Below are 22,627 nucleotides of genomic sequence, written 5' to 3' on the forward strand. Positions count from 1 at the left end.
GACTCAGCTGTAGCAGGGGGTGGAACAGAGGCAATATTTGGTAAGTTGAGGCAAACAGAGAAGATGAGGAAAATGCTCCTTGGGCAGTGATACCAGAGGAACAGGAAGCAACATGTCCCACTTGATGTTAGAACCTTCATTATGAATAGGGTGTTTAGGCAGCACAGCAGAGGTTTGGCTTAGGGAAGTGAGCAGAGACAAAGAAGGAGAGCATCAGCAAGAGACGGAGCTGCCGAGGTAGATGGCCAAGCCTTGCTAAGGCTGGTCTTGGTCTTAGATGGAATCGGGGGTCACTGAGGAGTTCTAAGAAGGGGAACAACCGGACTGTGTCTGTAGCTGAAAAAAGTGGCTCTTCTGGCTCCGGCCGTGAGTGGCACTGATGGTCTTGTAGCTCCAAGCGAGAAGCCCTGTTACAAGCTGGTTGCAGGTGCCGGTGGGAACTGATGAGAGTCTATATACAGACTCATGGCAGTGATCGTGGACAGGAAATGACAGATTTGCAAGGTTATTAAAGAGGTAGAATAGTCAGGCTGTAACCACGGGTGACTGGGATGGCTCCATGTTCCTGACTTGAAGAATGGGGTAACTTCAGTAGGGCATACTGAGATTCGATGGGAGAGAGAGAGACGGGTGGATAATAAACGATTATTTTTGGCTTGAAATGCTGGTAGAGTTCAAGTTGAGTTCTTCGAAGCCTTTTGAATTACAGACTCGGACTTAGAAGACAAAGCCGCCCTGGAGATACTTAGGTGAGTAGAATCTGGTGGGAAGACAAGACTTCCCAGAGATCTCTTTTCAGTTTACTTAATGATTGTAAAGTTAACCCTACACTAAGTAAAAGAGTTCAACAAATAGTATGAAGAAAGAAACTTGCGTAACTTAAATAAAATTTAAAAAACCAAGAACCACAACAAATAATTGTCCAAGGGAGCAATGCAGAATCCCATGGAACACAACGTTTAGCATGTGGAGAGGGGTGGGTATTTGGCCTCGATGATAAGCTGTCGGTTAAGACGAGCACATCTCTGGGTTCCTGGATCTGAGCCCCAGCGCTGGCTTCCGGTTCCAGCTTGCTGTTGGTGCTGAGCCTGCAGAGCAGCAGTGATGGCCCAAGTCACTGGGTTCCTGTCGCTCAACTTGGGAGACCTGGGTTGAGTTCCCAGCTCCCAGCTGTACCACCCCCGGCTCCCGGCTGTTGTGCAAGTGGGGAGTGAGCCAGTGTGATGGGAGCTCTCTGTCTTACCCTCTCTGTCTCTCAGATAAATAACTACATTTTTTTAGATTTTATTTATTCATTTGAGAGGTAGAGTTACAGACCGAGAGAGGGAGAGACAGAGAGAGGTCTTCCATCTGCTGGTTCACTCCCTAAATGGCCAAGATGGCCAGAACTGGACCAGTCTGAAGCCAGGAGCTAGGAGCTTTGTCCAGGTTCCCCATGTAGGCATAGGAGCCCAAGGACCTGGGCCATCTTCCACTGCTTTCCCAGGCCATTAGCAGAGAGCTGGATCAGAAGTGAGCAGCTGGGACATGAACCAGTGCCCATATGGGATGCTGGTGCTACAGGTGGAGGCTTAACCTACTCTGCTGCAGTACCAGCCCCTAAAGCTGAGTTTTGACCACCTGTCAAAAATATAGCAAGACTAGATTTAGGAAGTCCTTTCCCTTACTCCTAACATATAAAAATCTGGAAACATTTTATAACTTTAAAAGTATTTAAAATATGCAACCAAACTCCAAAGATTTAAAGAGAATTCTCCAGATGCCATGTCATAAAGAAGAATCAAAAGCAATGGAAGAGCAGGCATTTAGCCGAGCGGTTACTATTCCCCACCTTCCACTTCAGGCCCTTGGGGTCCAGTCCCACCTCCAGCTCCTAACTTAGCTCCCTACTAACATAGACCCCAGGAAGCAGGAATGAATGGCTCAAGTGGTTGGCTCTCTGCCGCCTGCATGGGAGGCCTGATTGAGTTCCCAGTTCCTGGCTTCAGCCCCACTTAATTCTGGCCTTTGTTGGCAGTTGGGGAGTGACATAGTGGATGAGAGCTCCCTCTCTCTCTCAAAAGATTTCTTTATGTATTTATAGGCAGAGTTCAAGAGAGAGAGATCTTCCACCTGGACTTGAATTGGTGCTCATATTCTGATGCTGGCGTTAGTCAGTGGCCTCTTAACCCTCTGTGCCACAGCACCGTCCCCTCCCTCTCCATCTTTCTCTCTCTCCCTCTCTCTGCCTTTCAAATAAATAAAATAACAATAATAAATATAAAAGTAATAGAAGCAAGCAAATGTTGGAGTTAAGCTGCCTACAAGGCTATGGGGACCACAGGTAGGGGCTGGCATTTTAACACCTACAGGACAAGAAGGGAGTTTTACCTGCATGGAAGATAGGTGAGGAACCATGCTATCCATGAGTGGAAAACTTTGACCTTAAGAATGAGCTGCCAATCTGTAGTAGAAAAGTCTCCCTTTAAAAGAAGTAATCAGAATTGCACACATTTGATGCATGTAAGTGAGAACCTCAGTTTGTATTACCCGGGTAGAAAGAAGAGTTTTTAGGCTAAAAAGAAATAATGCTTATTTGGGACCAGTGGAACCTATAGGATCCAGAAGAGACAAATGGAAGCTACTTAACAGTGACCTATCCAAAACTCAGGGCAGAGGACAAGTCTCACAAAATAGCAGACCATACAAGGAAACCTACCGGCATTAGGAAAGAGGGGAAATACAGCAAACATTACACTCCTTATCCAAAAAACTACCCAAGGATGTAAAACCATATAAAAGGAACTTTAAAATCATTGATGGGGCCAGTGTTGTGGCATAGCAGGTAAAACCACCATCTGCAATGTTGGCATCCCAAATTGGCGCCAGTTGCAATCCAGCTGCTTGCTAATGGCCTGGGAAAGCAGCAGCAGGCTTCACCCAGGTGTGAGTTCTGGATGAAGCTCTTGGCTCCTGGCTTCAGGCCTCAGTGAGCCCATCCTTGGCCAAGTCATATGGTTATATGGGGAGTGACCCAGCAGATGGACAGTCTCCCTTTCTCTCTCTCTCTCTCTCTCTCTCTCTCTCTCTCTCTCCCCCTCCCCCTCCCCCTCCCCCTCCCCCTCCCTTTCCCTCCCTCCCTCCCTCCCTCTCCCTCCCTCTCCCTCTCCCTCTCTTTCTTTTTCTCCCTCTCCCACCCTTTCTCTGTGACTCTTCTAAATATGTATATAAATCTTTAGCAAATCATCATTTTATGAAATGTTCAGAGAGAAACGAAGGAACAGAATCCATCATCTAAGAACAGGACATTCTGGAGATAAGAAGGCCATTAGGCTTGTAAAAGAAGCAAATAGAAAGCTGAGAAATCGAAGATAGAATAATTGAAAACTTTTAAAAAAATCAGTAGACAGGTTAATTCATAGATTTAGACCTTGGAGAGAAAGTGTCATGAATGGTCCAAGTGAATGAGAGGTGAGAAAACCAAGTCATGTATGTATGTAGGCCATGCATGTGCTGAGTGTCTTTGAAGGAGAGAAAGGAGCTTGTTAGAGAGGGTTGCTAGACTTCAGAGAATCACATGTGTTCATTTAGAAAAAAAGTAATGGAGTAGGGGAATATATTCCAGAGAGAGACAAAAACACAGGGGAAAATGAGGATGAATGGGGGAGCCTACGTGGACAGCTACTAGGAACGAATGAGGATAAAATACACTTGGACAGACATCTGCTGAAGGTGGGAGGCAGAACGTCGAAGGGATGTGATCAGGTCCCTTCCTTTCCCTGTCAGAGACGGACGCTGGGGAGGATAAACAATGAACAGGCACACAGCAAATAGTTTTTAAAAATAGCCACTAAAGGAAATGGGGAGAGGGACTTCATCAGAGACATGTTACCAAAAAAAAAAAAAAAAACCGGCATAGAGCCTTGAAGTCCACGTGCAGTGGGATGTGATGAATCTGAGGTGGTACCGTTCTACAGGATTGCACCGAACCATGCAAGGTTAAGGTCGTAGAAGCTGGGCTGTTGGGTTAACCTGTTAATACTGCACAGAAGGTACAAGGCGGTAATGAAAGCCAAAAGTAACCAGAGAGTCCTTCCAGGTTGGAGGGTAGAAAGTTCTGTAGGCTGATTTTTTGTGTATCTAACTGCAGTTACTGTTGGACAGTTTTACTTACAATGAGTTAGATTTCTAGGAATCACTGGTGGTTCTGTGGTTGATTCCAGCTTAGTTTAAGAGCACCAGGGCATGTTGGTCCCTATAGTACTTTCAGGCTTTCCGTGCCTGAAGTGCTCTCGTGGTTTGCAGCCAGACCAGAATGCCATAAGGGCTGATTCTGAGGTCAGAGTGCTACTTACAGCAAATGTCATACTATCAGTCTGCTGTGTGGATTGCTTCCCATGTTGGAACATTCTCTCCTTTTTAATTCTACCTATTATTATTACCAGACACTTAATCCTATCTGTATGATCACTTTAACACTTAAAATGGCATTTTTATCACCCAGATTAATGGGATTTGGGGTCTTATAGCACGTTTTCAAACTGTACCCTTAAAAGTACATCTGGGCCGGCGCTGCGGTTCAATAGGCTAATCCTCCACCTGTGGTGCCAGCACACCAGGTTCTAGTCTTGGTCAGGGCACCGGATTCTGTCCCAGTTGCCCATCTTCCAGTCCAGCTCTCTGCTGTGGCCCGGGAATGCAGTGGAGGATGGCCCAAGTGCTTGGGCCCTGCACCCGCATGGGAGACCAGGAGAAGTACCTGGCTCCTGGCTTCAGATCAGTGCAGTGCACTGGTCACAGTGCACTGGCCTCAGCGGACATTGGAGGGTGAACCAATGGTAAAGGAAGACCTTTCTCTCTGTCTGTCTTTCTCACTGTCAACTCTGCGCATCAAAAATAAATAAATAAATAAAAGTAAGTCCGTAGGAATGTATGCCAAACTATACAGCTTTATAGTTACAAATTTCTTCCTCCCTCTCATTCCCACTCTTATTTTTTTAAAAGATTATTTGAACGTTAGAGATACACAGAGAGAGAAGGAGAGGCAGAGAGAGAAGTCTTCCATCTGCTGGTTCACTCCCCAAATGGCCACAATGGCTGGAGCTGCGCCAATCCAAAGCCAGGAGCCAGAAGCTGCTTCCAGGTCTCCCAGGCAGGTGCAGGGGCCCAAGGACTTGGGCCATCTTCTACTATTTTCCCAGGCCATAGCAGAGAGCTGATTTGGAAGTGGAGCAGCCAAATATCGAACCGGCACACATATGGGATGCCGGCACTGCAGGCAGTGGCTTTATCTGCTAAACCACAGCACCAGCCCCCACAACTCTTATTTTTTACTGAGATCTACTTTCAACTGACTTTATACAATATGATTAATCCCAGAGTTCAGCAAATAGTATGAAAAAAAAAACTGTTCCTCAACAGTCGAGACATGGGTTGTTCAAGTCATTAGTTCTCGAAGTGTCAATTTCACTTCTACAGATTTCCTTTTAGGTGCTCTATTAGTTATCACAGATCAGAGAGAACATATGGTATTTGTCCCTTTGGGACTGGATTATTTCACTAAGTATGATGTTTTCCAGATTCATCCATTTTGTTTTAAACGACCGGATTTCATTTTTTTTACTGCTGTGTAGTAAATTTCTTTATCAAGTCTTTGGTTGATGGGCATTTAGGTTGATTCCACTCTTAACTGTTGTAAATTGGGCTGACATAAATATGGGGTGCATAACTCTTTTGTTTACTGATTTCTTTTCTCTTGGGTAAATTCCCAGGAGTGGGTTGGCTGGGTCGTGTGGCAGGTCTATATTCAGATTTCTGAGGGGTCTCCTTACTGTCTTCCACAGTGGCTTTACCAATTTGAATTCCCACCAACAGTGGATTAGAATACCTTTTCCCCCACATCCTCTCCAGCATTTGATGTTTGTTGATTTCTGTATGAAAACCATTCTGAGGTGAAGTGAAACCTCATTGTGGTTTTGATTTGCATTTCCTTGATGGCTAGTGATCCTGAGCATTTTTTCATGTGTCCATTGGCCAGTTGGATTTCCTCTTTTGAAAAATGTCTATTAAAGTCCTTAGCCCATCTCTTAAGTGGGTTGTTTGTTTTGTTGTGGAGTTTCTTGACCTCTTTATATATTCTGGTTATTAATCCTTCACCAGTTGCATAGTTTGCAAATAATTTTCCCATTCTGCCAGTTGCCTCTTCACTTTCCTGAGTGTTTCTTTTGCAGTGTAGAAACTTCTCAATTTGATGTAATCCCAGTTGTTAATTTTGGCTTTGACTGCCTCTGGGGTCTTTTCCAAGAACTCTTTGCATGTGCCAATGTCTTGCAGGATTTCCCCACGTTTGCTAATAATTTGATGGTATCAGGTCATAAATTTATGTCTTTATCCATATTGAGTGGATTTTTGTGTAAGGTGTAAGATAGGTGTCTTGCTTCATACGTCAGCATGTGGAGATCCAGTTTTCCCAGCACCATTTGTTGAAGAGACTGTTCTTGCTCCAGGGATTGGTTTTAGCTCCTTTGTCAAATATAATTTGGTTGTAGATGCTTGGATTGATTTCTGGCATTTCTTTTCTGTTCCAGTGGTCTATCCAACTGTTTTTGTACCAGAACCAGGCTGGTTTGATTATAACTGCCCTGTAGTATGTCTTGAAATCTGGTATTGTGATGCCTTCAGCTTTGTTTTTGTTGTATAATATTTCTTTAGCTGTTTGAGGCCTTCTTTGTTTCCATATGAATTTCAGCATCATTTTTTCTATATTTGAGAAGAATGCCTTTTGTATTTTTATTGGTATCACATTGAATCTGTAAAGTAGTTTTGGAAGAATGGACATTTTGATGATGTTGATTCTTTGTTTAATGTTTTGTATTCTCATTGTAGAGATCTTTGACACCCTTGGTTAAATTTATTGCAAAGTATTTGAATTTTTTTTTGGTAGCTATTGTGAATGGGATTGATCTCAGAAGTTCATTCTCTGCCATGGTTTTGTCTGTGTATACAAAAGCTGTTGATTTTTGTGCATTAATATGATATCTTGCTACATTACTAAATTCTACTATGAGTTCCAATAGTCTCTTGGTAGAGTCTTTTGGATCCCCTATATATAGAATCATGTCTTCTGCAAATAGGGATAATTTGATATTCTCCTTTCCAATTTGTAAGCCTTTGATTTATTTTTTTGCCTAATGGCTCTGGCTAAAACTTCCAATACTATATTGAATAGCAGTGGTGAGAGAAGGCATCCTTGTCTGGTTCCAGATCTCAGTGGGAATGCTTCCAACTTTTCTCCATTCAATAAAATGCTGGCTGTGCATTTGTCATAAATTGCCTTGATTGTGTTGAAGAAGGTTCCTTCTATACCCAATTTGCTTAGAGTTTTACTCATGAAAGGATGTTGTATTTTATCAAATGCTTTCTCTGCATCTATTGAGATAATCATATGGTTTTTGTTCTTCAGTTTGTTAATGTGGTGAATCACCTTGCTTGATTTGGGAATGTTGAGGTATCCCTGCATACCAGGAAGAAATCCCACTTAGTCTGTGTGAAGATCTTTCTGATGTGTTGTTGGATTTGATTGGCTAGACATTTATTGAGGATTTTTGTACCTATGTTTATCAGGAAAATTGGTCTGTAGTTCTCTTTCTTCATTACATCTTTTTCAAGTCTAGGAATTAAGGTGATGCTGGCTTCATAGAAAAAATTTGGGAGGGTTTCCTCCCTTTCTTTCCTTTTGTTTTAAAGATTTACTTATTTGAAAGTCAGAGTTACACAGAGAGAGAAGGAGAGGCAGAAAGAAAGAGAGAGGTTCTTTCCCCCATACCCACCACCAGGTCCCATCCCACCTCCCTCTCCCATCTCCATCTTCATTATGGTTCATTTTTAGTATGACTTTATATTTATATACAGAGACCAACTTCATGCTAAGCATGGACTTCAACAATTTGCACCCCACCACACACACATAACACAACATACAGAGTACAATTTGGGGAGAAAATTTGCAGTCGATTCTCATATTACAATTCATTAGGGACAGAAGCCCTACATGGGGAGCAAGTGCACAGTGACTTCTGTTGTTCCTTTAATAATTACCACTCTTATTTATGACATCAGTGATCATCCAAGGCTCTTGCCATGGGCTGCCAAGGCTATGGAAGCCTTTTGTGACCACAGACTCCATCGGTATTGGACACAGCCATAAGCAAAGTGGATGTTCTCGCCTCCCTTCAGCCAAGAGTATATCCTTCTTTGATGACCTTTTCTTTCCACTGAGGTCTCACAGAGATCCTGTCACAGTCTTGTCTTTCCATGCCTGAAATGCTCTCACAGGCCTTTCAGCCCAACCAGGAAGCCTTAAGGGCTGATTCTGAGATCAGAGTGTTATTTACAGTGAACGTCATTCTAGGAGTCTGCTGAGTGGACTGCTTCCCATGTTGGACTTTTCTTCCTTTTAAATTCTATGATTTTTACTGGGTACTTGATGTTATTTATATGATCACCTTTTTTAGAAAACTTTTATTTAATAAACATAAATTTCAAAAGCACAACTTTTGGATTGTAACAGTTTTTCCCCCATAACCACCCTCCCACCCACAAACCATCCAATCTCCCACTTTCTCTCCTATCCCATTCTTCATTAAGATTCATTTTTAATTATCTTTATATACAGAAGATCAACTCTATACGAAGATTTCAACAGTTTGCACCCACACAGACACACAAAGTATAAAGTACTGTTTGAGTACTAGTTTTACCATTAATTCTCATAGTACAACATATTAAGGACAGAGATCCTACATGGGGAGCAAGTGCACAGTGACTCCTGTTGTTGATTTAACAATTGACACTCTTATTTATGATGTCAGTAATCACCCGAGGCTCTTGTCATGAGCTCTTGAGCCTCTTGAGTCCACAAACTTCAACATTATTTAGACAAGGCCATAGTCAAAGTGGAAGTTCTCTCCTCCCTTCAGAGAAAGATACCTCCTTCTTTGATGGCCCGTTCTTTCCGCTGGGATCTCACTCACAGAGATCTTTCATTTAGGCCATTTTTTGCCACAGTGTCTTGGCTTTCCATGCCTGAGAAACTCTCATGGGCTTTTTAACTAAATATATGATCACTTTTAAACTTAGACCAATCTATATGTTGCCTTTAATGTTTAATATGATCATTTTAACAGTGAAGACGGCATTTATATCACTGATTTTTATGGGTTTGGAGCCCCATGACAAGTTCTTAGGCTGTACCCTGAGGATAAGTCTGTATGACTGTGTGCAGAACTAGACTGTTTTACAGTTATAGACTGCCTCCTCTATCTCTTGTTCCCCCTCTTATTTTTTACTGGGATCTTTTTCCAATTGCCTTAAAATTCATATGATTAACTCTATGTTACATAGAGAGTTCAGCATATAGTATGAAGAAGAGAAAAGAGAGAGAAAGAAAGGAAATAGAAAAAAACAAACAAAACAAAACAAAGAGGATATACACAGTTAATAGTAACAATGATGAACTGTTCCTCAACAGTCAGGTCAAGAACTATTGAAGACACTGATTCTATAAGTGACAATTTTGCTTCTATAGCTTTCATTTTAGGAATGCTATTCTCCCAAATCAGGGAGAATATATGGTATTTGTCTCTTTGGGACTGGGTTATTTCACTAAGTATGAGGTTTTCCAGCTTGCTTCATTTTGTTGCAAAGGATCAGATTTCATCCTTTTTTACTGCTGTGTAGTATTCCATAGTGTACATATCCCACAATTTCTTTATCCAGTCTTTGGTTGATAGGCATTTAGATTGCTTCCATGTCTTAACTATTGTGAATTGAACTGCAGTAAACATGGAGGTGCAGATAGTTCTTTTGTTTACTGAGTTCATTTCCCTTGGGTAAATTCCCAGGAGTGGGATGCCTGGGTCATATGGTCGGTCTGTATTCAGATTTTTGAAGTCTCTCCATATTGTTTTCCACAGTGGCTTTACCAGTTTGCATTCCCACCAACAGTGGGTTAGGGTGCCCTTTTCCCCACATCCTATCCAGCATTTGTTGTTGGTGGATTTCTGTATGAGGGCCACTCTACCTGGGGTGAAGTAAAACACTGTGGTTTTGATTTGCATTTCCCTGATGGCTAGAGATCCTGAGCATTTTTTCATGTGCCTGTTGGCCGTTTGGATTTCCTCTTTTGAAAAATGTCTGTTAAGGTCCTTGGCCCATCTCTTATCTGGGTTGTTTGTTTTGTTACTGTGGAGTTTCTTGACCTCTGTATAGATTCTGGTTATTAATCCTTTATCAGTTGTGTAGTTTGCAAATATTTTCTGCCACTCTGGCAGTTGCCTCTTCACTTCCCTGTATCTTTTGCCAAGCAGCATCCTAACTGTTGTACCTGACTCCCTCCTCTAACAGTGTTCTTTTACATGGTCACCCCACTTTTTATTTATTTAACATTTTCTTGAGATATGCCCTAAAATTTACCATTCACTTTTGTTTATGCTAAGGGATTAACTATGATATGGGGCAATAATTGATATTATCAGTTGTCACGATTACTCACTAATAAAGAAACTAAGAATGAAATTTAGAGGTGATGTTTTCCAGTAATGTGACCTCTGAATGGATATCAGTGTTTTCAATTCAGATAATGGATTGTGTTAATAAGAGAGATTCGTGTGATACTCATTTTTCATAAAAAATAGAAGCTAATGTTGTGCTAAGGAGTCTCTTCTGTTGGCTGTGTTTAGGAGCATTGTCCAGTCCGAAGAGAAGCTTGTCATCAGTGCGTCTTGGGCAAAGGATGATGACATCAGCAGACTCTTGAAATCGCTACCCAACTGGATTAACATGGCCCAGCCCAAACAGCTGCGGCCGAAGAGAGAAGAGGAGGAAGATTTCGTAAGGTAGGAGGTCTGCTCTCTCAGCGGCAATCCCCACTCAGCTAAATCCTCTTGGAGAGGACACTTTGGCCAGTTCTCCACATCTGGCAGAAGTGCTTTGAACTTGGTAAAATCTGTTTTCATCCTGCTTCGCCTCATTTCCCATGCACGTTGCCTTTGAGCCCATGGGGAGTGTTGCCAAATCACAGCAAAACATCGTTTAACGCACCGGTCATTCTCCCCTCTTGGTGGAAAATGAGGTTCGTCCATCTATTCAGATAAGTTGTATTGGCCCAGTTAGGGGCTGAACCCTACAAATGCGACAGCAAGGTTCCAGTCTACCAGAGGACATTACCTTTGTTTTTATGTGTTCAGTTCATAGACCTGCTAGGTGGGCTTTCTGGAGCACATCATTTGCTGCCCATGCTTGTAGACGTATTGATTTCTTTGGCCATAAACAAGGCCTCTCTTTGAACTTTTAGCACCCAGCATTTACCTGGTGCAATTTAACTTTGTTATTTAGCCATGAAAATGTGGCCTAATTTGATGAAGCTATTGGTTTCTAGATGACTGGCTTGCCACAGTGAAACATTTTCCCCTGTTACTTTACAACTACAAAAGGTAGAAACACAGTGGTAGTGAGGTTTGGTCATCTTAAAGCTACATTTATTCTTAATATCTCTTACCTACCCAAATAAATGAATAAATGCTAAAAAATGAAATGGAAGAACTGTAAAGAAGCAAAGACCGAAAGAGAAAGAAAGAAGAACCAGCCAGTATTTCACTTGTAATTTGTCATAGCAATGGAGGACATTTGACAGAATATGGACTGTTAGGGTAGATAAATCTTTACTATTAAAATTAACTGTGTTCATTCTTTATGGTGCTGTATTTTTATCAACATTTTATTGTAAAAATCTGTTGTGTCATTTGAAACTTTCTCAAAATCATGATACTTAAAAAAGTTCACATATAATTAAACCTAAACTCTTCCTGTTATTCTCATTCTCTCAGAGAAACCAGTCAGTTTCATTAACATGAGAATACTGTGTATGCTCGCTCTCTCTATATATATAAATATATATATATAATTTGTATATACATATGTGTATATATATACACACACATACATATATAGCTTCTTTTTTTAATTAACAGACTTCATTCTAGTGGGAACGGTGTTAAGTTTATAGGAAAATAGAGCAGGAAGTAGAGAGAGTTCCCATGCGTCCCCTTAGCCACCTCCCCCCAGCCATTTCCTAGTTGAATAGCTTGCTCATTAGTGTGGTGCGTTCATTGCAGTGGATGAGATAGTATGGATCCCCCCGTGAGGGTCCATTCTTTGTGCATCCTGTGTGAAATGTCCACAGCATATATCCACCACTGTGGTGCTGTGCAGAGTAACAGCTGCTCTGTGCTGACAGCCCCCCGGCTTGTCCTGATCACCCCTTTTCTTTTTCTTTTCGCACTAGTAACAACTGATGATATTTTTTTCTATTTCCATAGTTTTGCCTTTTCTAGAATGTCACGTGGTTGGGAGTATGTTGAATGTTGCCTTTTCAGAGTGACTTCTTTGACTTGTCAATGTGTGACTCGTTTTCCCTCTTTTCGTGGCATTGTGGCTCGTTTCTTTTTATCTCCGAATCAAATCCCACTGCACCTTGTTTATTCCTTCACCTATTGAAGGATATCTTGGTGCTTCCAAGTGTCGACAATTATGAATAGAGCTGCCGGAGTATTCACGTGCAGGTTTTCGTGAATGTCAGTTTTCAACACATTTGGGTGAACACCAAGGAATGAACGTGATGACTGGGTCCTACAGCAGGAGCAGGTTTGATGTCACAAAAAACTGCCAAGTGCCGTCTTCCACACTGGCTGCGTCATTTTGCATTCCCATCAGTAGTGAAAAGGAGCGCCCATTGCTCCATATCTTCACCAGCCTCTGGTGCTGTCACTGTTTAGATTTGGGTTATTCTAATAGATGTATTGTAGTAAGTCATCATTTTAGTTTGCAGTTCTTAATGGCATGGTGTGGAGCCTCTTTTCACATGCTTGTTTGCAATCTATCTGTCTTTGCTAGGGTATCTATTCAGATCTTTCCCCCCCCCCCTTTTTTTTTTGTAACTCCTCTTTTTTGTTGTTGTTAAAGATTTATTTATTTTATTTGAAAGTCAGAGTTATGCAGAGAGGGAGAGAGAGGAGAGAGAGGTCTTCCATCCACTGGTTCACTCCCCAGTTGGCTGGAGCTGTGCTGATCTGAAGCCAGGAACCTGGAGCCTCTTCCGCGTCTCCCACATGGGTTCAGGGGCCCAAGCACTTGGGCCATCCTCCACTGCTTTCCCAGGCCACAGCAGAGAGCTGGATTGGAAGTTGAGCAGCTGAGTCTCAAACCAGCACCCGTATGGGATGCCGGCACTTCAGGCCGGGGCGTTAACCCACTGTGCCACAGCACCGGCCCCTTGCCCACTTTTTAATTGTTGTGTTTTCTTTTGTGGAATATTCAGAGTGCTTTGTATATTTTAGATATCACTCTTTTATCTGACATATTTTTAAAATATTTTTGTCCCAGTTTGTGGCCTGTCTTCATTTTTTTCAGTCTCTTTTGCATAACTGAAATTTCTAATTTTAATGAAGTCCACTGTAATTTTTTTCCTTCTATGGAGAGTGTTTTTCTGCTTTCTTTCATTAATCTTTTGTATGATTCGATTTTTCTCTCCTCTCTTAGCCTTTACATTATACTTCTGGTTTTACTCCCTGCCTTTTCAGTGTGCATTTACAACAAATCCAACCCCACTTTCAAATAATACTACAGCACAGTATTGGTGATGCAAGTACCTCAGAACAAAGTATCTCTAATTGCTCCCTTCCATCCCTTGTAGCATTGCTATATTCAGTTTACTTAGCTATAAGCTTAATCACTAAATCTAATATTGCTTTCTATAAAGATTTATTTATCTGAGAGGCAGAATTACAGAGAGAGAGAGAAATTCATCTTCCACCTGCTGGATATTTCCCAAATGGTTGCAACGGCTAAGGCTCGGCCAGGCTGAATCTAGCAGCCAGGAGCTTCTTCTGGGTATCCCATGCGGGTGGCAGGGGCACAAGTACTTGTGACATCTTCCATTGCGTTCCCCGGTGCATTAGCAGGGAGCTGGACTGGACGTGGAACAGCCAGGACTTGGAACTGGCACCCACATGGAACGCTGGCATTGCAGGCGGTGGCTTAACCTGCTGTGTCACAATGCCAGCCCCTAAACCTAGTGTTTCTTTTATAATATTTAATGAACAATTTCCTGTCAGATCTGTTAAGAATAAGAAATAAAAGATTTATTTTAAAAATTATTTTATTCTTATCATTTGAAAGGCAGAGTGACGGAAAGAAGGAAATTTTCCATTTGCAATAGCTAGGACTGGGCCTCTTTTGTATCCTAGTTGTTTAAATCTGTTTTCCAACCTTCATTAGTTTGTACGTTGTCTATTGCTTAAGAGGAATTCTTCATATACCTACATGTAACTCCTTTGTGATAGATAGATCATCAGTAGGTTTTAGATAGCAGATTGATCAACTGATCTACAGATGGTAGATCAGATCATAAATACATAGACAATAAGTTGATCATTTGATAGAAAGATGGTTAGAGGACAGATCTCCCACTCTACACATTGCCTTTTGCTCTCCTGATAATACATTTTACCAAACAGACTTAGTAAGCCCCAAATGACTATTGTTTTGAAGATAAGACATTTTGTATCCTGTTAAAGAAATCTCTGCTCATATTGAAGTCACAGAAATGTTTTCCTCTGTAGCCTTTATTGTGTTGAATTTATTTTCCCCAGCATCCGAGATAAATTATAAACTTGCATTTTTATTTCCTATTCCTGTTCTGCACACTTCCTTTAATTTAGATCACATTGTCACGGCTGTCAGAGTGCAGCATTGCTGCATGGTTTTTTCTGTCAGGAGAGGTAAAGAATGATTGAAAGATCCATTGATTAGAGCCCCAAGCAAACAGAGGACAGGCCACAAGGCCGTCTTCTCTCATGTTGTCAACGTCGTATGTGCTGCTGCCGAAGTCTTAAGACGTCTCGGTAAGCAGATTCCCACTCTTTCTCCCTGAGTGTCCTCGTTTAGCCACAGCTAATCACCTTGGGAATTATGTTAGAAGAACTTTCGGGAGGGTAATTCTGCTCCCCAGCATTGCAGGTTACATCGTAGGAGCTGTTCCTCAGTTTACTATTATGTAACTCCTTACTTCTATGTTGCGCTTGCAGACGTCGCCTCGATCTGTGTTATTATTTATCTCCAGCAGCTTAGAGTTACAGGGGATAGTGCCTCACCCTATTCCAGAGCACGAAATGCTGACCCAGAGAGATGAACTTTCACATGCTACCTCCCCCTTCTGTTTTAGAATAGCTAGGATTAAGGTCCTGGCTGTCTTCCCTCTTGATTTGCTTGCTGAATGGTGTCACTCACCACCTTAAACTAAAAGGAAAAAAATTATGCAAATATTTCTTATTTCTTAGTTTTTTTTATTGAGTTATAATTTGCATGAAGTGTGATCTGTATAAATCAGTGAAATGCTAGGAATGATTATAACTATCGAGATCAAACACTAGATTTCAGGGTGTCGCCCCCAAAAAAGTTCTGCTCTTACAGTAATCACTATTCAGCCTTTGATCATCATCGTGTAGTTTTGCCTATCTTCCATTTTTGCACAAATTTCATCATAGTAACTGGTTTCTTGTGTGAACCCTGTGCCTGAGGGATTTAGCCAAAGTTCTGCACATAGATATGGTTGGAAAAACAACATTGTTTTACCAGAAGAAAAATGTTTTAGATCTGTTTTGTTTTATATGTGGTTGGTTCTTTCCTCTTAACCTGTCCCATTCTCTATAATGATTAAAAATTAAAAGAAAAAAAAAAACAGATAAGTAAGGCCTCCCTCTTTATTGATATCCCACTGTGGCGCTTGGCAGTGAGCCTTGATGAGGTGTATTAAGGTACCACAGAACAAGACATGAGCCAAAAACACTGAGAAGTCACACTCTCTCCCTGTAATTAGTTTTTAGAACCCAGAGGGCTGTTTGTGTGCAGATGAATATAGAATCCAGTGCCCTTTGCTCTGAATAAAGGTTATGTTCCCTTCATTACCAATCGAGGCCCTTTTCTCTTCTTGTTTTTTAACTAAAAAATAAAATGTATTTTTCCAGGGTTAACTCTGAATACAGGGGAAAAATAGGCCAATCCAGGGCTTTAAGAGGAAAAATAACAAATATCCTTTTGTTCCCAGAGAAGCTGAAAGCAGGCTTTCTGGCCTATTGTCTTTGCACCTGTCACATGTATGTATATGTTTATCCTTTTGAGATCAGTGACAAGCTGCTGATAAAAGGCAGCCCTGCTTTATGGAGATATGATTAACAGAGGGCAAGCTATTAGGAGGAGTAAAAAGAAAAAGACGGGAGGGTGCTCTGGAAGCTGTGGAGGTCATGTGTATTAGAAAAACAGTTCCTGGCCTGCGCCGCGGCTCACTAAGCTAATCCTCCGCCTACGGTGCCAGCACACCGAGTTCTAGTCCTGGTCGGGGCGCCGGATTCTGTCCCAGTTGCCCCTCTTCCAGGGCAGCTCTCTGCTGTGGCCCGGGAGGGCAGTGGAGGATGGCCCAAGTGCTTGGGCCCTGCACCCCACGGGAGACCAGGAGAAGCACCTGGTTCCTGCCTTCGGATCAGCGCAATGCGCCAGCCTCAGCGGCCATTAGGGGGTGAACCAACGGAAAAGGAAGACCTTTCTCTCTGTCTCTCTCTCTCTCACTGTCCCTTCTGCCCATCCAAAAATAAATTAAAAAAAAAAAAAAAGAAAAGAAAAACAGTTCCCATTTCACCCAGAAGCCCTGGATTTCAAAGAATAAGAATCATTTCTTGGATGGGGATATGGACTTCGGTGTAGTGGTTAAAATGCCGCTTAAAATGCTGGCATCCCATGTTGGAGCTCCCGGCTTCTGGTCCTGGCTCTGGCTCCTGACTCCAGCTTCCTGCTAATGCATATCCTGGAAAGCAGCAGGTAATGGCTCAAGTATTTGGGTCCCTACGATCCACATGGGAGGTGGCAATTGAGTTCCTGACTCCTGCCTTTAGCCCGGCCCAGCCCTAGCTGTTGTGGGCGTTTGGGGGTTGAACTAGTCTGTCTCTCCCCTGCCCACCCCTCCCCAGCCTGTCCCAGTGATTCTCTTAAAATTTTTAAAAGAATCGTTTCTTTGGGGCCAAATTTGCAAGTCCTTAGATGGATAGGTGTGATTGGCAGGTCAGGACCAGATTTTTCAAGTGATAAGAGCCAAACAATATAGAAAACCTACAACTTAGTCTTGCATTGCAGCAGGCAGGAAGGTGAATGATAACGATTAAGTCTTGGGCCCAGCGCTGTGCCATAATGGGTAAAGCTGCCGGCGGTAGTGCCATCATCCCATACAGGCACTGGTTCGAGTCCCAGTTGTTCCACTTCCAATCCAGCTCCTTGCTATTGCACCTGGGAAAGCAATAGAGGAAGGATCAAGTGCTTAGGCCCCTGTACCTACACAGGAGACCTGGAAGAAATTCCTTGCTCCGGGCTTCAGTCTGGCCCAGCCCCACCCATTGCAGCCATTTGGGGACTGAACTAGTGGACAGAAGATTCTCTCTCTCTCTCTAGTTCTGACTTTCAAATAAGTTAATAAATAAATGTTAAAGAAAAAGAATTAAGTCTTGGGTGGGTGGACTGTGTAGTCCCAACAGTAAGAGTTCACAGCGCCTACCCGTACTGCCACATTGGGGGTTTCGGGTGTTATCCTTATTTCCTACTGAGGTAGAGAGAGAATAAGTAGCTCTCCCCACATTCACAGGGCCTCTGAAGACAGAGCTAGGATTTGAACATACAGAGCACAGCTCCCGGAGTCACCGTGCTATGATTGGCCAGCCTAGAAAGGAGCAGGAATTCGTATTTTTGGATGTTTCAGTTGTTCCTTCCTTTTTGTTGGTCATGATAATCTTGAATATTATTTGAGTCATTTTCTGCTGATGTTTCAGACATTCATCTTAGAGGCATCTTTACTCTAGATCCTGTTTGTTTTCATTGGTATTCAGTGTGTTTTGTTATTGTGAGTTCTCTCCCTTCCAATAACAAGTTGCTAAAAAGAAAAATACAGCTATAGCTTGGGGATGAGGAGAGGGGTGGGATAATGTGCTGAGACCAGGTGCTTTAAAGACTGCTTGGTTTGTTTTCCTCTGAGTTATTTGCTGTCCCAGTCACAGCAAAGGAAAAAGAAACACTTGAGGTCCAAGGGAAAGGACAAAGGGGGGGTGGTTAAATATAAAAATTGTATCAGGCAGACCACACAGGTTCTAGATGAGGCCGTGGAAGTCCTGCACAGGGGAGAGAAAGTGCAGGCCATTTGTCACTACTTGTAGTTACTGAGCTATTTAGAATAGTTATTTCCTGGAGAATCAAGTGAGTGGTACGTTCATTACGACTGCTTTCTCTTATTTTATGAATCTATACTGTCGACACAATTAAATAATAGCAAAACATTTTCCCAGGCAATCAAGGTGATTGGCCATACCACTGCCAAAGTTTTTGTTTTTAAACATTTTCTTTATATATTTGAAAGGTAGAGTTTCAGACAGTGAGAGGGAGAGACAGAAAGAGGTCTTCCGTCCATTGGTTCACCCCCCAGATGGCAACAACAGCTGGAGCTGCGCTGATCCAAAGCCAGGAGCTTCTTCTGGGTCTCCCATGTGGGTGCAGGGGCCCAAGCACTTGGACCATCTTCTACTGCTTTCCCAGGCCACAGTAAAGAGCTGGATTTGAAGAGGGGCAGCCAAGACTAGAACCGGTACCCGTATGGGATGCTGGCACAGCAGGAGGAGGATTAACCTACTGCGCCACGGTGCCGGCCCCTGCCAAAGTTTTAATTGAGCGTTAAATTCTCTGTTAAATGCCTGATGGCAAAAAGAGTTGGGAGAAAAGCAGAGAGCAGGTTTTCCTTCTGTGGAACCTTTGGAGCACGCCATAGATCCTAATCAACGGTGAGCTAGCAAAATTAACTTGAAAGCTGGAAAGATCGGCCGCTCTTTCAACGAGAGCAGTCAAAAGTGAGGATGCCTCAGAGCCGAAGGCAGTGCGTCCCCTGCACCCCTGAGCACTACACACCTAGGAACTGGGAACCTCCTGCCCGGCAGAGCTCCCCGTCCTGAGTTCCGACCCTCAGCTCTGCTGTTACTCTGTTTTGTTACAGAAGCAAAGCAGAAATCTAGCTGTGCTAGAAACATACTTAGATGTAGAAATAGTCAGCAGAGAGCAGAAAGCACCTTCAGAAAAGTTCCGTGTGCAAGTTAAAAGGTTCTCAACATAACGTAGGCAGCAGCTGTTAAAACGTTCCAGCCAGACTAGGCTAATCCTCCGCCTGCGGCGCTGGCACACCGGGTTCTAGTCCTGGTCGGGGTGCCGGATTCTGTCCCGGTTGCCCCTCTTCCAGGCCAGCTCTCTGCTGTGGCCCGGGAGTGCAGTGGAGGATGGCCCAGGTGCTTGGGCCCTGCACCCCACGGGAGACCAGGAGAAGCACCTGGCTCCTGCCTTCGGATCAGCGCGATGCGCCAGCCGCAGTGGCCATTGGAGGGTGAACCAACGGAAAAGGAAGACCTTTCTTTCTGTCTCTCTCTCTCACTGTCCACTCTGCCTGTCAAAAAAAAAAAAAAAAATTAAAAAAAAAAGGTTCCAGCCAACAGCGGCTGTTGAAGACTCTTTAGATAAATTTGAAGGAGCGAGTGAGAGGGGCGATGCTGAGATAAAGAAAGACTTCAGCTATTGTAAAATGCTCATTAGGACAGAGACTTCTATTTCCCTTTCTCTGGACACGTAATATGACTTTACAAATGTAATTCTAAAAGCAGAGACAAATCAGGAAACAGGAATATATTAAAGAAGTGTGAGGGGAGGGGATGCCGAGCTACATCCACCCCCCCCCCCCTCAGTTAAACAAAATGAAGGTCACGGAGAAGTGTGGGACGGTGCCAGGCAAGTGTGGGGGAGAAGCAGACTGAAATCTCAGAGTTAGACAGAAAAGACAGGCCATTAGCTGGAGACGCAGCTACAAACATATCAATTAATGTTGTGCATGATTGAATTAGGCACTTTATTATTATATCAAAATGATATGACTCTTGTTAGCATAAGATTGGCAGTAAATGGGGAAAAAAATCCTTAAAATCCTGCCTACATGTTGCCTAAACGCTCATTTGAGAATGACAGTTTATCTGTTAGTGTCTTTAAAAATCATAATGTTTTCTACATTTGATCTTTCGGTTGATTTCGGATCACGGAGATATTTAGTACTTTTCACTCAGGTAAACGTTGAATTCCATTCCTCACTCTCTCATTTAGGGTCATAATAAAAGGGGAAAAAAAAAGTGATCTTTCGGATTGACTTCCTCTCAGCCCTTGAGGATGCAAAGCTTAGATCAGTATCGTGGTGGGGGATGGGGAGCCTCAGCCGGAGCCTGGCTGGCTGGGCCAGAGGAGCATTGCTCAGCCCAGGGCAAGCAGCAAGACTCCGCAGAGCCTCTGCTGGGGAGGCCCGTGCCTGCTCCCCCATCCTCGGCTCATGCCTGGGGGTCTCCGCCACATCTAAGGACCACCGGCGTCCCTAACACCTCTGTTTCTTTCCCTTCTACGGTTCCCAAGCCAGCAGGCTCTCTTGTGCCTCTCTGTCCTTGGCACATGCCCATTCCGTCTTCTTGGCCCACCCACTACTCATGTTGGCTCCACCTCCTGGACCCGCCCACTCTCCACTCCACCAACATCTCCTCCTGGAAACAGTTCCTATTTGCTGGACCTGCGGTTCCATACCTAAGCTAGGAGCTCGGCCTAGGGGCAGCAGCCGGCTCAGCAGATAATTTACAAGGTGGTGTGTGTTACTGCTAGAGATAGGTACGCGTGGAAATTCCCTAGGGAGCTCTTCATGGACCTGCATAATATTAAAAAAAAATGTTCATGAATTTCCAAAAAATTTTCCACCAAAATGAACTCCTCTTTGAGCTCCGTTTCCCACAGTGTTAAAAGTACCTCTGTATCAGGAAGAGTGCAGTAGAAAAAACTAACTTTAAAAGTAGCTACATTAGAAGAAGGAGAAGGATGTAGGGAGGCAGAGGAGGGCCGTGCGCAAGTTGTCCTCTCCCAGCCAGCCAGCCAGTGTCAGAATTAAAATGTCCACAGTTAATACATCGACAAGTAGTTGTTTCGACAGAGCATGCACGGAGATGCGTGTAATCACTGGGAAATTCAGAACTAGCACTTGTTTAAGAAGTTGTTTGTGGTTGTTTCTGGGGCACAACACTGGGGCTGGGGCGTGTGGGGCAGGAGGGGGCAGGACGGGTCAGTGTGCACCAGTGTGTGTGATGTAGCCGTGGATCATTCTTACTTTAGTTTAAGATTTTGATTTAAAATGTTCCCCACATCTGCCAACTCTATTACTGGTTACTACCGGCTCACTAATCCTCAAAAAGATACATTCATCCTGACATTGTTACCCCTTAGGAAAAAATCTTTTCTCCCAAGCCACCTTCACTTTTCTGCCAGGTTTACTCAAAGCACCTGCTGGTGTCTCGAGTGTCCCAGTTTGCCACCCAAGCCCCAGTAGTTTCTGGGTCCTCCTCCAAGACCTCCGTTCCCCACCTTGCTGTTCCAGGAGCGCTACCCTGAAGAAGCAGTTGTCCTGGCTGGAGAGCGAGTGTGTGTTGTCTCTGCTCTGAAGAAATGTAACTTCTCCAAAAGGAACTCGTATGCCAGCGGGAGTAAGCTGGAACACTGGAAAGAAGGCGTTCGATGCTGTGTACATTATAACCTGTACACCAGAAAGCATTCTTGGTCATTGAAAAGCCACAGTATATTATGTGCTACCTGTAAGAAGTGGTTATTGGTCATTTTAATCCTATAAGCAGGTGGTCTGGTTTGAAGTGTAAGAGATATTCCTGGTGGTAAACTATTGCACACCTGTTTGAATACATAACCCACAGAAACACGGCATAGCTGTGGAGTCCCAGCACTCAGCGAGAAGTCTGGTGCCTGATGGTTTGTGACCAGTGTTGTAGGACGACGTCTCTGGAGAAGCTTCGAGGCCGGTCTCTTGGCGGGGGGGGGGGGGGGGGGGGGGCTGGGGAGGATGGGGGAGGGGAGCTTAGCTAAAGGCAAAGGAGCGCTCGTCCCACAGCCGCAGAGGGCTTTATTCCAAGCTGAGTCTGTCCCTCGGACCTCGAAGTGCTCCCGTGCTTGCCCATGGTTTCTGCCGACTCATGCCAGGATCAGGCGTCGTGGCTTTTCCTGCTGTCTTCACCCAGCGAGATGTCAGAGTGCTTACTTGCATGGGACCAAAAACAGGGCGACTCTGATCATGGAGGAAGCTCGGAGTCAGAGCGCAGGTTCCTGCCCTGCCCTGGGACTGATGTCCTGTGAGCCCCCAGCCCCTCAGCACCTGTGTCTCCTCATCTGTGAGCATCAACCATCAAGGCTAGAACTTAGGGGCTGTTTTGTAAAGGATGTGTGTGCGTGAGTCTGTAGGTGCCTGTACATTTGTATTGTAGCTATCATGTTGGGTCCTAATTAAGGACCAGCAAAACTGGGACTTGGGTCAGGTATTTATGCTTGAGATTAGGTTGGAGCGCCTGGTGGAAAAACTGCCTAGCGTGTTCTGCCCATACATCAAGTTTTGAATATAATGTTATTATTTTTAGCCAACTTCATTATGTTTATATTT

The 22,627-nt window shown here is 43.5% G+C and overlaps 1 protein-coding gene across 2 annotated transcripts in view; it reads left to right on the top strand.

Moving 5' to 3' along the window:
• The window catches only part of EXOC4 (exocyst complex component 4), an 871,518-nt gene that overhangs the window by 698,017 nt on the left and 150,874 nt on the right, over positions 1–22,627 (top strand). For both annotated transcript variants that reach the window (XM_002711996.5, XM_070071324.1), the window contains exon 13: positions 10,719–10,874. In XM_002711996.5, the coding sequence (XP_002712042.3) occupies positions 10,719–10,874 (156 nt within the window). The remainder of the gene's footprint in view (positions 1–10,718; positions 10,875–22,627) is intronic.

The sequence above is a fragment of the Oryctolagus cuniculus genome, chromosome 3 (genome assembly GCF_964237555.1).
Source record: "Oryctolagus cuniculus chromosome 3, mOryCun1.1, whole genome shotgun sequence".
In the NCBI taxonomy this organism is placed as follows: domain Eukaryota; kingdom Metazoa; phylum Chordata; class Mammalia; order Lagomorpha; family Leporidae; genus Oryctolagus; species Oryctolagus cuniculus.